This window comes from Equus caballus, chromosome 24 (assembly GCF_041296265.1).
Source record: "Equus caballus isolate H_3958 breed thoroughbred chromosome 24, TB-T2T, whole genome shotgun sequence".
Taxonomy (NCBI): Eukaryota; Metazoa; Chordata; class Mammalia; order Perissodactyla; family Equidae; genus Equus; species Equus caballus.
In genome coordinates, this window is record NC_091707.1 from 22,757,455 (window position 1) to 22,771,523 (window position 14,069).

General features: G+C 37.5%; 1 protein-coding gene across 1 annotated transcript in view; it reads right to left on the reverse strand.

Annotated features, from left to right (window-relative positions):
- KCNH5 (potassium voltage-gated channel subfamily H member 5) overlaps positions 1-14,069 on the reverse strand; it is a 305,467-nt gene that overhangs the window by 62,009 nt on the left and 229,389 nt on the right. The window contains exon 10 of the mRNA XM_001498472.7: positions 9,128-9,324. Coding sequence (XP_001498522.1) covers positions 9,128-9,324 — 197 coding nt within the window. The remainder of the gene's footprint in view (positions 1-9,127; positions 9,325-14,069) is intronic.

Sequence of the window (14,069 nt, forward strand, 5' to 3'; positions counted from 1 at the left end):
AAATAAACAAAAATGTAAATAGAAAACCAAAGTACCACAATCAATGCCATGAGAAGTAAGCATAGATATTATGGAATACTCCAGAGTTTTATGGAGACCAAGTTGTCTTTTGTTTCAATTGTGGACAATGTTTTAGTAATATCCTCTTCACGGGATTAAAAAAAAGTATGAATTTGTGAAATGAATATGCTCCCATATTTTGTTTAGCTGATATCCCAGTGTAGGGGGAGGGGAGAAAAGAAAGTAGTGAAGTTGGAACTCCCATGATCACATTCCTAGATCATTTCCTCAAAGATGCCCGTATTAACTACTGAAATGCATGTAGTCGGCAACACATGTACAGCAAAGAAGTATTCTAGATCTATTTCATTTCCAATTCCAGTATGTTTGCCATCCGCAAAAGGTCATCTTTGTAGAGATGCTTCATTGCTCACAGGAAAAAAAGGCATTTTAGGCCACTGGATTCACCATGAAAAGAAGGCTTTCTGGAAAGAAAAACAGTTACTGAGTTCTGAGCCTGAGCTAGTGCAACAGTGAGCCTAAACCACTATTTCTTATTACTGGAACATTAAAATACAGATTGGTGCTATGTTTACCCATAAAATTGCCAGCTAGCTTTAATGACTCTCTAATTAAAAACAGCGCCATCTCTGGAAAAGGACTCTGGCTTTATGGGGTGAAAGGGATGCTACAGGTGCCTCTATGTTCCGCTTTTCCATTTTAGGATTTGTATTGATCATTCTTGGGGGCAATTTTTCCACGTTTAAATGGGAACCCTTTTTAAAATCACTCTAGGAGTGCCAGAACATTTTGCGAGTATTGATAATTATGCATTACCCAGAAGTTACAAAAAGCAATACTGCCTGCTGACGCTGCAGTACATCTCCAGTAAGGAAGACCTATTTCAGCTGTAAGTTTCGATTTTAGAATGTTTCTCAAAGTTACTCTTTCACATTTAGTTTAAAAAAAAAAAGGTTGTTAAGGACTGAATGTTTGTGTTGTGTTGTCTCCACCGAATTTGTATGTTGAAGTTCTAACCCCCCAGTGTGACTATATTTGGAGATTTGGGCCCTAAGGAAGCAATTAAGGTTAAACGAAGTTATAAGGATGGAGTCTTGATCCAATAGGATTAGTGTCCTTAAAAGAAGAGACAAGAGAAAGCTCATTCTCTCACCAGAGAGCTCATTCTTTTTCCCCGCAGGCACTCAGCGAAGAAAGGCCGAGTGAGCACACAGGAAGAAGGCCGCCATCTGTAACCCAAGGAGAGTGCTCTCACCAGACACCAACCCTGCTGACACCCTGATCTTGGACTTCTAGCCACCAGATTGTGAGAAAAGAAATTTCTGTTTAGCCACCCAGTGTGTATTATTTTCTTATGGCAGTCGGAGCAGACTAATACAAGGGTTAAATGAATGTTATTAAGGGGGCCCAGATTAGCCTGCATCTTGAACTAAGGGATACAGAGATGTTCGGTAAAAAGGAGTAGAAACTGGGAGCAAGATAAGTCTCTGAGGAAGCAGTGGAGGCATTTCTTTGGGGCCACAACTAAAGGGCAAGTGTCAGTTTTGTATCACTTTTGATCAGTGTCCAATGGACTCCACCCCATGACAGTAGTAGATGTACCAGAAACATCTTCTCTGAAGCCATTTGGCTTAGAAATTTTACTTAACACCAGCAACAAATTCAGCAGAGCCACAGAGTGAAAAGATGCAACAGTTCTCTGACCATGACAACTCTATGTAACAGACGTGGTCTTTAAAAGGGGAGCCCACTTTATTATACAATTTTAGCCTGTATTGACATTGTTCAACCTTAGTTATTTTTTTCTTTTCAAATTCCAGTTAGCAGTCTTTTTATTAGTTTTTAGAATTGGCCACATCGTAATTTAACTCTCATTCCTAACAAAGAATTGTTCTCAACATTGGCTTGTTCCATGCCTGTTTCCTGCTCTCAACCTGGTCTCAGATTTTCCCAATTCTATATGGAAACACTTATTTTTGTTTTCTTTCTTCCTTTCTTCCTATCTTCCTTTCTTTTGTTTGATCAACTAACATTTTTAGCACTCATAATTGTCACATTTGGCAGTAAACAATATTTTTTTCACAACTTCTAATGTGAAAGTGCTAACCTCAAAAAAAAACCTTAAAATACAAAGATGAAAGAAAAGGGGTTTTGTTTAATGTGAGAAATTTTATTTTTACATATGTTTATACCAAATGGTGCAGCAGCCAGTATAGTTCTTAAAAGTACTGACAAGATAGCAAAGAGTACTATATCAGAATGCGGTATTATCGGCACGGCAACAATTTACCATATTTAGTAACACTTCTTGAACAATACTGACATGTAAGTTACATGCTTTTACTAAAATGAGACCCTTCACAATACAGGTGATACACCTGCTGGAGCCACATGATACACATTGGCTCATGCAGAGATTGGGAGTCCTGCTCATGACTCTGAACACTGCCTATAACTCGGTTTTTTGGCTCCACTGTTAGTTTTATCCTGAACATGGCATGAAAAACACTAAAATCAATCTAAGAATCACATGCAAACTCATACCAAATACCTTCCTTCTTCCCTATTAAAATTGAACACAATCAAGTATTGCATTTTACTCACAATCTTCTACACAAGGCTGTTAATCTAGGCTAAACAGTAGAAATACAGCCAGCATGGGATTCACAGGACTTGGATTCCAGTCCAAGCTCTGCTAAGTGAACTTGAGCAAGTCATTTAATTCTCTGGGTCTCAGTTTTCTTATCTTTAAAGAAAATAAATTGGACTAGGCAATCTGCAAGATCCTTCTTTGCTCTGGAATATTTCTCTGTTTGAACTGAAATCCTAACTCCAGTGTCATCACCACCTCCTGGAATCCTTCCTCATCTCCTCCTCTGGGATGAAGTGGATTCAACTCCCCGGTGCCCCCTTTGCACCCTGAGTGAAGCCCTCTCGTAGCACTTCTCTGATTCTATACGATTTATTCATTGGACTCTCTCACTAGACTGCAGGCTCCTGCAGAGAATGCACTTGGCCTGTTATCTCCATAACCCCACAGTTACATAGAAGAGGCATGACAGGCATATACTGACTATATACTGAGCCAGCCAATACTTTCTGTGCCACACTTCGTCAAACTGTCTCATCAGAAGAGGGACAGAAAGTAGCAAATATAACTCCTCCCTCATCCTATTTAAATAGTCCATCTGGAGGAAACTATATTCTTGCTATCTTGAAACTAAAGGAAATATTTAGAAAAAATTCAAAATCCCAGCCATAGTTAATGAATCTGCTAGTGCTAATGTAGGATTTATTTCAGGTTTCAAGGAAATAGAATTCTCCTGACAGTCTCATGGACAAATATACCCACCAATTTTAAAATATCTCTGGGGCCAGCCCAGGGGCATAGTGGTTAGGTTCGCACATTACGCTTCCGTGACCCAGGGTTCACAGGTTCAGATCCTAGGCACGGACCTGCACACTGCTCAGCAAGCCATGCTGTAGAGACGTCCCACATACAAAATAGAGGAAGATTGGCACAGACGTTAGTTCAGCGACAATTTTCCTCACCAAAAAAAAAAAAAAGTCTAATTGTTTTATATTCGTAAAATATAATGTCTGTAGGTTTCAGCATCTCTTATGGAAAAAGGTTACAGTGAAATTACCAAGATATCTGCAGATCTGAGGACCTCTGAGAACACAGATTTCTTATCAATCTTTATAAGTGGTACATCGGTGGTCATCAGGCCCACTCCTAGGTTGGATGATTGGCTAGAAGGACTCACAGGATTTGGCATATAATCATCCTCATGGCTTTGACTTACTACAGCGTAAAGATACAAAGCAAATTAGCACAGGGAAAAGGTGCATGCGCGAAGCCTCCGAAGGCCCCCTTCCTAATTCCTCCAGCAACATGTTGTGACAACACTTGTGAAGTGTTGCCACCAGGGATGCTCATTAGGGACTCAGTGCCCAGGGTTTTCATTGGAGGTTGGTCACATAGGTATCCTCTGCCTGGCACCTACAAAATTTCAGACTCCTGGAAAGACAGTAAATGTTTAGCATAAACCACACTCTTTGAATAAATAGTAGAGGCACAATGAGCCACTCTTATCAGTTGAGTGGTGGGAACCCTCTTGAAATCCACATTCCCAGATGCCAGCCAAAGGCACATTTCATAAGCAGGTCTTTCAAAGCACAGCGGTCATGCTTGCTATGTTAACTCTTTTTACACAAATGATAAACGCCAGGTATCACAACTAGGCAGAATGAGCAGAGGTACAACAATTACTTTAAAAGTCTGATTAGAATCCTTTAAAATATAGATGTCACCTGTGCTGGCTGTGCTGCTTGCCTTCCCAGACCCGTACCTGAGGGCAGTCCTCAAGTTAATACACACCATACTGTCATTCCAGGAAATGGTATCTTAAATTGGCTAAGCAAATAAACACGTAAATAAAGTCAGCAAGCGAGTCAACCTTCTTCTGTTGATTTCCGATGACTTTTCTGAATATGTTTACACTTATTGGAAACTATGGAATTGTGTTCATATTATTGAAAAGAAAATGCACCAATCAGTGCTTTTGCTCAACTCAGTTCAGACTCTGACTCTCGCACAGGAGGTCTTAATCTGCAGCAGTTTGGTAAAACCCGTAGAACAGGCCTCATTTCAGAAGGGCTGCTTTAAATGCACAAAATAAAATACATAGCATTGCAAAGGAAACACATTATACTGAAATCCAGTTATCAAAATATTAAAAAGTAATTCACAAGATAGTAATCTGCCTGCTTTTTTATTAACACAATAACATCACCTAGCAGCAGGTCTAATAACTACCATGATTATTAAGCAGTGATGAGTGTAAACAACATTTCAGGATATCTTCAACAAATACAGTATGATACAAAAATATCTATGATTTATTTTGGTACTTCTAATAATACTGTAGTTTGTTACCAGCCTTTATAATTATAAAGGAAAAACTAAATTTCACTTAGAAGTTAAAGAAACTAAAGATGTAATAATTTTTCTCAGCCAAATTTACAGGCCCCAGGTAAAATTTTCAGGCTTCTAGTATCACAAGATCAAAGGTTCATTAAATCATCGCATTCAGTTCACCAACTGTTGGACCAAGAGCGAGCAGACTTGTTTCATTTGACCATAGTATTTAAAAAACAAAGCAAATTAGTTACCAAACTAATGTGATTTCAACATAAAAAATCATACTGTTGGCTTCTCAAAGAAAAAAAAAATATGCAAACCACGCAACACTGGGCTGCATTCCAGCAAGGCAATGTGCAACCAGACTGAGCAGCAGCTACCTGTTTCACATATGGTGCGAACTCTCCAGCCTTCACAGCCACATTAACCTTGCCCCACTCACGTGTGTTAGCTACCTGGCTCCTGTAGCCACATTGTTTTGTTTGATTTTTGTTTGTGTGTGTGTGTGTGTGGCCACCTCTTGTATATGGTATTTTCCATTTCATGGTAACCCTCTGGCTAGGTGGCAAGTAGTAGAGATTTGCTTTCTAATAAAGGGGGAGAGAATTCTGTTTGCATACCCACTGTTATCCCCATCTACCTTCCAGTCCCCTACTTTCAGCAACTGACACACAAAGCCAAAGGGAAGCTAAGTGTTTTGGTAAATAAAGTTTTACTGAAGGACAACTACACTCATTTATTTATATACTATCTTTGGCTGCCGCTAGGGACTGAATTGTGTCCCCCCAAAACTCATAGATGGAAGCCCTAATCCCCCAATGTGATGATATTGACGAGAGGGTTTGGGGAGGTTATTAGGTTTACGTGAGGTCATGAGGGTGGGGTCCTCAGGAAGAGATTAGTGCCCTTATAAGAAGAGACACCAGAGAGATCGCTTCCTCTCTCTCTCTCCCCACCATGTGAGGACATAGCAAGACATCTGTGAACTAGGAAGAGAAGAGCCCCTACTGGGGAACCAAATCAGCCAGCACCTTGATCTTGGACTTCTCAGCCTCCAGGACTGTGAGAAATAAATTTCTGTTGTTTAAGCCAGCCAGTCCACACTGTTTTGTTGTGGAACCCTGAGCTAAGACAGCTGCTTTCATGCTACAACGGTGAAGTCGAGAAGCTGAGACAGAGACTGTATGGCCCTCAAATCCTAAAATATCTACCACCTGGCCCTTGACAGAAAAAGTTTGCCAAAACCTGCTCTAGTTGTTGGATGAAATTACCAGTTATAGTTCTAAACTTTTTATATAGAAGGGCTTAAGGATGGTTAGTGAGAGTTATATTTACATAACGAGTATCTTATTTTTCCTTAATGGAGATGGAGGCAAGCAGCGAAGGCACAATCACATTCCTCCCTTTTGCGGCCACCGAGAACTGAACACTATAAAAACCTCTCCACTGAGCCACCCTATGTGTCCTGGGGCCAGAGCCGGAATCTATGATGGCTGAAAATTTGGGTCCAAGACTGTTCCCCTGACTTACCAGGAGTGTGCCCTTAATTAATGGTTATACAGCTATGAGATATCAATACGTACTAAGGACATAGGTTTGATTATACTATTCCCAACAAATGTTCACTGCAAGAATGCTCACAATGATAGCAATATGAACAAAATTTTTTTATTAATAATAGCTCAATGGGGAACAAAGTTAAAGTGACTAAGTGAATGAGAAGCTCCATAAACTGTTGACAGTGTGTCTGTGGAATATTGCCGTAGAAAAAAAATGTCAGCTACTTTGACAACTCAAAGCAACATGGCATAGTCTAAAGAATATGGCTTTAAGAACCAGACAGAGATTGATTCAAATCCTGGCCCTGACCCATAATTTATTTGGCAACTAGCTGTCCCACCCTCAGAACCCCAACCTCATCATCAATGAGATGGAGATTATACCGCCTCATCTGTGGGTTATTGACAATTAATAAGATTAATTATTAGAAGTAAAATATGTTGAAGTTCATGGGTAATAAAATAGGCTTTCAAAACAGTAGTTATGCTCATGGATCATTGGAGGATATTTTCTCACAGTTTCTCTCTTTTATGAGAATACTTTTTTGTGACAATAAACACACTGATTGACAATACACCTGTCCCCACATTTTGCCAAGTTATTGAAACTGTCCATCAGTTTCAGAAGGGTGGAATTATTTTTTTAAAAAAAACAGATACAGGTTGTAACAGGGCACGGGTTAGAAAGAGAAGAAGCCATTCACTGTAACTCGTGCACCGGCATCTGCAGAGGTAAGGGCACCACTCCTGGGGCCCACGAAACAACACGGGCTTTCTGTCTCCAGCTTCTCTTCCTACCAGAGGTAGCCACGCTGGCATGTGCACTCAGCTTGCAGAACCTGCGTGTGTGTGTGTCTGAGACAGAGAGATGCGCACATGCTCAGATGTGTGAAAGAGAAAGAGAGGTAACAGAGCTTTGTGATGGATTCATTCTGAAGAACCAGAATTTATTTTCTACTAGTGAGTTGTCTTAATTATCCCTCTTTGACACTTTGCCTTGCAAACAAATCAATTGGTTATTTGATAGTAATCCCTCTGGCCCGAGTTTCCTCGCGTGTTTTAAGAGAAAATAGCTGCCTTTTTTTCACAGGAATATTACAAACATCAGATGAGATACTGTGTAAACAACATGCTTTGAGGGGGACAGTGACAAATGTCTGTTCTGAGGACTGTAACGACGATGGATAGCAGTTTCAGTAATCTCATAGTATGTGGGAAGATTTCAAAACTGGCAAAATTTATATTGGAGAAGACCTAATAGGATATAAGAATTTCAAATATCTAACAGGCTGCCTTGTAGAGGAGGAGTTTGTCATTGGAGAAGCTAGAGCAGAGACCAAAGCAGACATATTTATGGTTAATACTAAAAGGGACTCGGGCTCCCTAACAAATAAGCAAGGAACTTCCATTTTTAGTTCCTATTTGGCACCCCTCTTCCCCATTCATCACTGCCTTAACTTTCACCTACTTGTACAAACATACGTTTCACAGATTTGTGTTTCACATAATAGTTACACTTAGCTGTAAGTTCCTCGAGCACAGGGACTCCGTATTTAGTCTCTGTGATCTTGAGAGCTCTTTACATTTTGTCTTGCAGGTTGGATGCTCAATAACCATTTATTAACAAAAACATAAACTGAAAATGCTATTCAAAGACAGATCAAATATTGCGACACAGCTAGTACAAATATGAATCCTGCGGTCTTATCCTCTCTTAGAACCTGGGGTAAAGAATTACATTGATTTGCTTATGCTCATTTCGATGTTGCTACAGTAGAGATGTTAATTTGTCTCTTGGCTTGATTTTGTTTCCTCTGTGTTAACTTCAGTGAAGCTTCTGTTTAAGAGGGTAGTGGAAGGGAAGACTTGTTATTTCAAAATACTTCACCATAGACAGGCAATCATTTTAGATGAAATGCCTTAAGTGCAGTTATCCAAACATCTATTTCATTCTTGGCAATAAAAGAACCCTAAGCAATGTCCAATGACCTATAAATCAGAGCTAGGAGATTTCTTTATGCAAATTAAATTTGTGTCACATTCATCAATAAAGAAGAAAACGGCAATGAAGATTAAATTTTCAACAGCGTGCAAAGTAAAGGATTCCTATATCTATTTGTAGGATATGTCAGTGTGGCTAATTATTTTTTGAGATAGTGTGCTTTGAAAAAATTAATGAGCTTTAGGAATTGATTATTAAATGAGAAGGAGGGTTTAAAGGGAGTCAGGAATACAAAATAGGCAACCAGTTTGATTAACCCTACCAGCTTTAAAAAATTCCACACAATAAACTAAGAGATACTAATATTAATTTTATGGCAGTATTATAAACCCCAAGAGCTAACTAATTATATTATAGTACAGTTTGCTTGCTTCTCCTCAAGTCTGTTTTTAATTTTGCATTTAAATGATAAAGATTCAGATCTTTACCCACGTACTCAAGGGTATTTCCCCCCTTAAAAAGTAAACAAAATATAAAGAAAGGGAAAGAAAGTTGTGTCGCTTTACATTGATGAGAATGGACTGCTGCAAAATGAAATAACTTTTGCACTCCTCAGCTAATAGAGTACAACATAGTCACCCTCTAGATACTAACAAGGGGATGTGCATCCAAACAACATACCCGTTTCCTTAGATTGCAGGTAAGAGTGAGATTCCTTGAGAAAGAGTTTGCAAAAGCCGTGTAAAAGTCCAGGACTTTGAGCAAGGCTTCTCGCTTGATGATGTGGAGGTCACAGTATGTCAGGGCTCGGACGTTGGCACACGCGTGAGCAAGGGTGGTTTCCTTCCAGAAGATATCTCCAAATACATCACCTTTCCCTGGAAAAGACAACAGGATATGTGTTTAAGTATCTGTACTAGTTCTTATCTTAATCACTATTTTTATTCATTGTCATATATGGTATTGATCTTCTGGTATAATTTAGAGCCTTCAGTGTATAACCCCATCTATATACATATTACAATGGACAACACTTTCCTATAATATGTAAAGTAACATCACCTTGAATTCAGTTCTTGTTGGAAATCTGGAGTGGTATGAGTAAGCGTAGTCCAACAGAAAAGCCAAAAACCTCCTATTAACAAATAGTTTCATTAGCCTCTGTCACCTTAAGTTTTCCCATTCTGATTAGAAGGAACAAAGGTGACATCTTAGTTTCATCCTTTCTTCTGCTCCTTCTGGTAGAGATGACAGTAAAATGCAATAAATAAGGATCTACTGTTAGAGCCTTTATAAACCTGCAACTGACTTGACACGTATTAAACATGCATTATTCAGCAACTAAGTCTGGCACTCCAGGCAGGCTAAATATCACCACAACTTATTCCCCCAGGATGCCCTTCCCTCTCCAGCGAGTCAAACCATATGCAAAGCCTCAGGGCCCAGCATGAGAGCTCCTACAATTACAGAGCCTAAGGAGTTGAGTTGGGTAAAACATGGAGACCCAGATTTGTTACGCCAAAAACAGTTCCATAAAGAGTGCTATACTGTAGTCAAATGTGGATGTCTTTTTAAAATTCTAGAAATCGCAGAGAACTCAACCACGCACTTCAGAGCACCATCCACTGGTAACCTGAACTCAGTAGTTCAGCATCCCAAATCCAGAGTACTTAGTTGGCCAAATAAGTGGGGCGGAGAATGAGGAAGAGTCAGAGATTAAGTCCCAAAAGGGCTTTCTGCCTTTGACAGTTCCATAAGAGCCCTCCACTTCTGAAATGTCTTCAACTGTCTTCTTTGTTTTTCTGTGGGAAAGCAAAAGTTTTAAAGTGGAAAAGATGGGAATATATTCAGGTGGGAAAAATCTTCCTCTGAGAAGACTTATTCTTTCCACACTCTAACCACAGAAATGGGCAAATATCTGCTCTCAACATGAAGATTAAAGTCAGAACTGACAGGAAAGGAGGAAGAAGAAAGACATCTTACAACACTTCAGGCCAGCTAGGCCCAGAGAGAAAAGACAATGTGTAACCAGAGAAATGAAAGAGAAGTTGACTGAGTGAGATTACAGATGGTTTGGAAATCCTTAGAGAACCCAGAGCCACTCTGGGATAGAAAGAAAACATGAATATCATTGGGGGGAGGTGGATAAAACCACCATGCGACCATATGATCAGCATAAAATAACCATATTGAATATTTAATTAATCTTGAACAATCTCATTTGTTTCCAGACCCTCTAAAAATTCTTTTTAGTTAGTGACACTGATGAACAACTCAACTAACTGTCTAATAGCCACATATTTGTCCAAGGAAGGAAAATTAGAGACCCGGGATCCAAATAAGGTGTGTGGGGTTATACAGCATTGTGATAACCTATGGGAGACTTTAGCTACAGAAACTTAAAAGATGAACCCTCCCTCCACTCACACAGATGAATTTCAGAAATATGTAAATGGTATTCTCTTTAAATATATAATTCCAATTATGGGTATTTATGCTAACTGTTTTATCAGAAGTACCAAATTTACTTATAAAAGTGTTCACTGAAGTGACATTTATAATAACCAGAAAAGGTAGACAAGATAAACGTGAATGAATGAATGAATAAATAAATAGTGGAATATTATGCAGCTAAAAAATATCATAAATTGAAGAAAAGTGACAGAGAAAGGTTCACATTATTGAAAATAGTAAAAGTAGAAAGTTAATTCACACATATAGCATGATCTCATTTTATGCACCCTATCCTTCCCAGAAATACTCAAATGTACACACAAAGCGAATACATCAAAATGATAGGTTATCTGTGCATTATGGGATAATGGATGGATTTTATTTTGTCTTATAATTTACATGTATTACTTTTTAAACAGAAGAGATCACCAACTGTTATATTATCATAGTCCCTGGTGCTATGAAAATAACAGGGCTTCTAAAAGGCTGCTTCAATCTACCTCTTGTGTCTTTTCCTCTAACAGCATTGCTACTTTCTATACTGGGGTTTTTCCTTGAAGAGATAGAAAAAGGATTACATTTCTTTCTGATTGATTTCAATTACCCTCTCTCAAATAATCACTGATAAGACAACCTCTAACCCATTTGTAAGTGCTTGTTACTATTCAACTATTTGATTTTCATATATAGTTACTACAACTATAATCAATGCCTTTGACTCAACAATTTCAGTTCTGGGAACTAATGAAAAGATTTAGAACCAACACATGTAATATTCACTGTAGTATTATTAATCACAACCCCAGACTGGCAAAAATAAATAAGTAAATAAAATGTCCAACAACAATGGAATTGATCTATCCATATATCAAGTATTAGTCCATACAGAATTAAAACTAGTTTTTGAAATAACATTCAAAAAGTGCTTACCTTATAATGTTAAATGAAGAAATAAAGATACAAAGAATAATTATTATGGTTATAGCTATAGTAAAGTATATAAAAATAAAACTGAAACCCCAAGACTAAAAGAATTGTTAATTAAAAGTGTACTTTTCTTAAAGAAAAATAATCTTGATAGAACCAAAGTATATTGTATTTTATTATTCTATGTTATTCTATATAGCATATGTTATTATCAGTTTGTCAGCTGATAATAAATTTTGTTAAAAACCAAAAGGGATACAAGACTATATGAAAATGCATTTAAATAACTACATCGATTTGCTGAAAGTGATGTGTTTATTGTTTTTCTTCTTTCTACTTTGTGCTTTCCAAAGTTTTCTCTAATGAATCTGACTAACTTTTATTAAAAATAGCAAAAAAAAATTTTCACAGATGTCTTTCCCTATACTTTTTAATAAAACTGAATTGATAAAATACATATATGGATCTACGGAATAGTAAATAAATATTCATTGATTGATAAGTGCATCATCAATAGGTAAAAGATACTCAATACATAAATGAACTCCCCCATATCAATATAGACCATTTTTAATCGTAGAGGCATTCAAATGTCTGTTATATATTTTATTTTACCTAACTGATGAAATTAAAATTCTTACCACATTTCTATCAAAAACTTTAAGTTTAAATTATTTACCATTTTAGTCTCAGGGAAAAATAAAAAGCCTATTATGTGGAAAGAATAGCGTTAAACTCGAATATAAACTCATGAGAGCACAGAATTTTCTCCGTTTTGTCCACTCCCACTAAGCCCAATGTCTAGAACAGTTCGAGAGCTTAATAAATATTTATTGGAAAAAAAATACACGAATGACAAAGGAGAGAAGGAGAGAAAGAAAGAGAAGAACAAATTAGGAAATGTGAGATTAGAGTTAGAATTGAAGCTTTGCCACTGACAGTATGACCTAGGTCAAGTTATCTGAATCATCCTCTGCTCCTTTGACCCTAAAGGAAGCAGGATGAACAAAAACTAATGTTTAAGATTTCTCTACATCTATAATTCCATAGTAAGTCAACTAAAAATCATCAAATTATGTTTTCAAGATAATATCTCTCTGTGTCTCACTGTCAAAAAAAAACCCAAAGAAATTGAAAATCTAGGGTGTCAATTCTAAATCCCATTACAAAGCTGAAAAGTAACAGAAAATTACCTGACTCAACCAAAGTAAAATTTATCCTCTGCTCCTCCCCTTAAAACAGTTTAGAGAAGCATAGAAAAATTAACAAATGTGGATAATTTTGCTCCCATCAGAATTCACATTACGTGACAAGCAATACTAATTGTTTTCTAACATAGAATTTCCATCACGCTACAATTCAATATTAATCTAATCAACCATTTCAAAATGTGCTTCCTTTATCCAGTCTTTCATATCACCTATAGTCACTCAATTCACAACAAACCCTTAGGGCACTTCTGGGAAGATGGTTATCTTGTAAATCAATTAATTAATTTATCAGATACAGTAGAGCTGGCTAATGTCCTTCTTCAAGGAATATTATGCACATTTACCCTGAGTAATCTTCAGAAATCACAGGTTGTGGAGACACAGGATTATGCATGGACTATCCAATAGAGAAATGCCCTTTCTTTCATCACAAAAATTTTGCAAACTTTCAAGGCTGGGAACTCCTGTTTCTCTTCACGACTGTAGAACATTTGATGCTAGTTCTCAGGTCAGCTCACACTGGGTGCAAGCAGTCTAAGCTACACACATTTTAGAGCTTGACAAAACTAACCTTCCCCCAAAGCCCTAAAATTAGGAAAAAAGCTCACACTCAATGTGAAAGTTGTTGTTTGGTCTATTTATATTTTCTCAGATCTCTGCATCAAGTCTTATGAAGTATTTCACTTCTAAACCACAGGAAACAGGATTGTAAAATAGAAGTAAATGTTAAAGATTCATGGAGTTGGAAACTGGAAAATTTAAAGACAAAACAGTGACAGAGTTACAACATAACTAAAGGAGTAATCCAGATCATGGTATGCTTGGGGATTATGGTCCCCTGAGGTGCTGGGGTTTTGGAGTGGTTTTTTTTTGGTGGAGATTTCAAATTAAACATTTTATTAACATGGTAGTTGTATGAGGTACTGGAGTTTTTTTTTTTTTTAAATGTGAAACATTATTTGGTGAGTTCATGACATGGATAAAAGAAATGCGTAAAAATTATCTCAGTTATTCACCACTGAGTATAGACA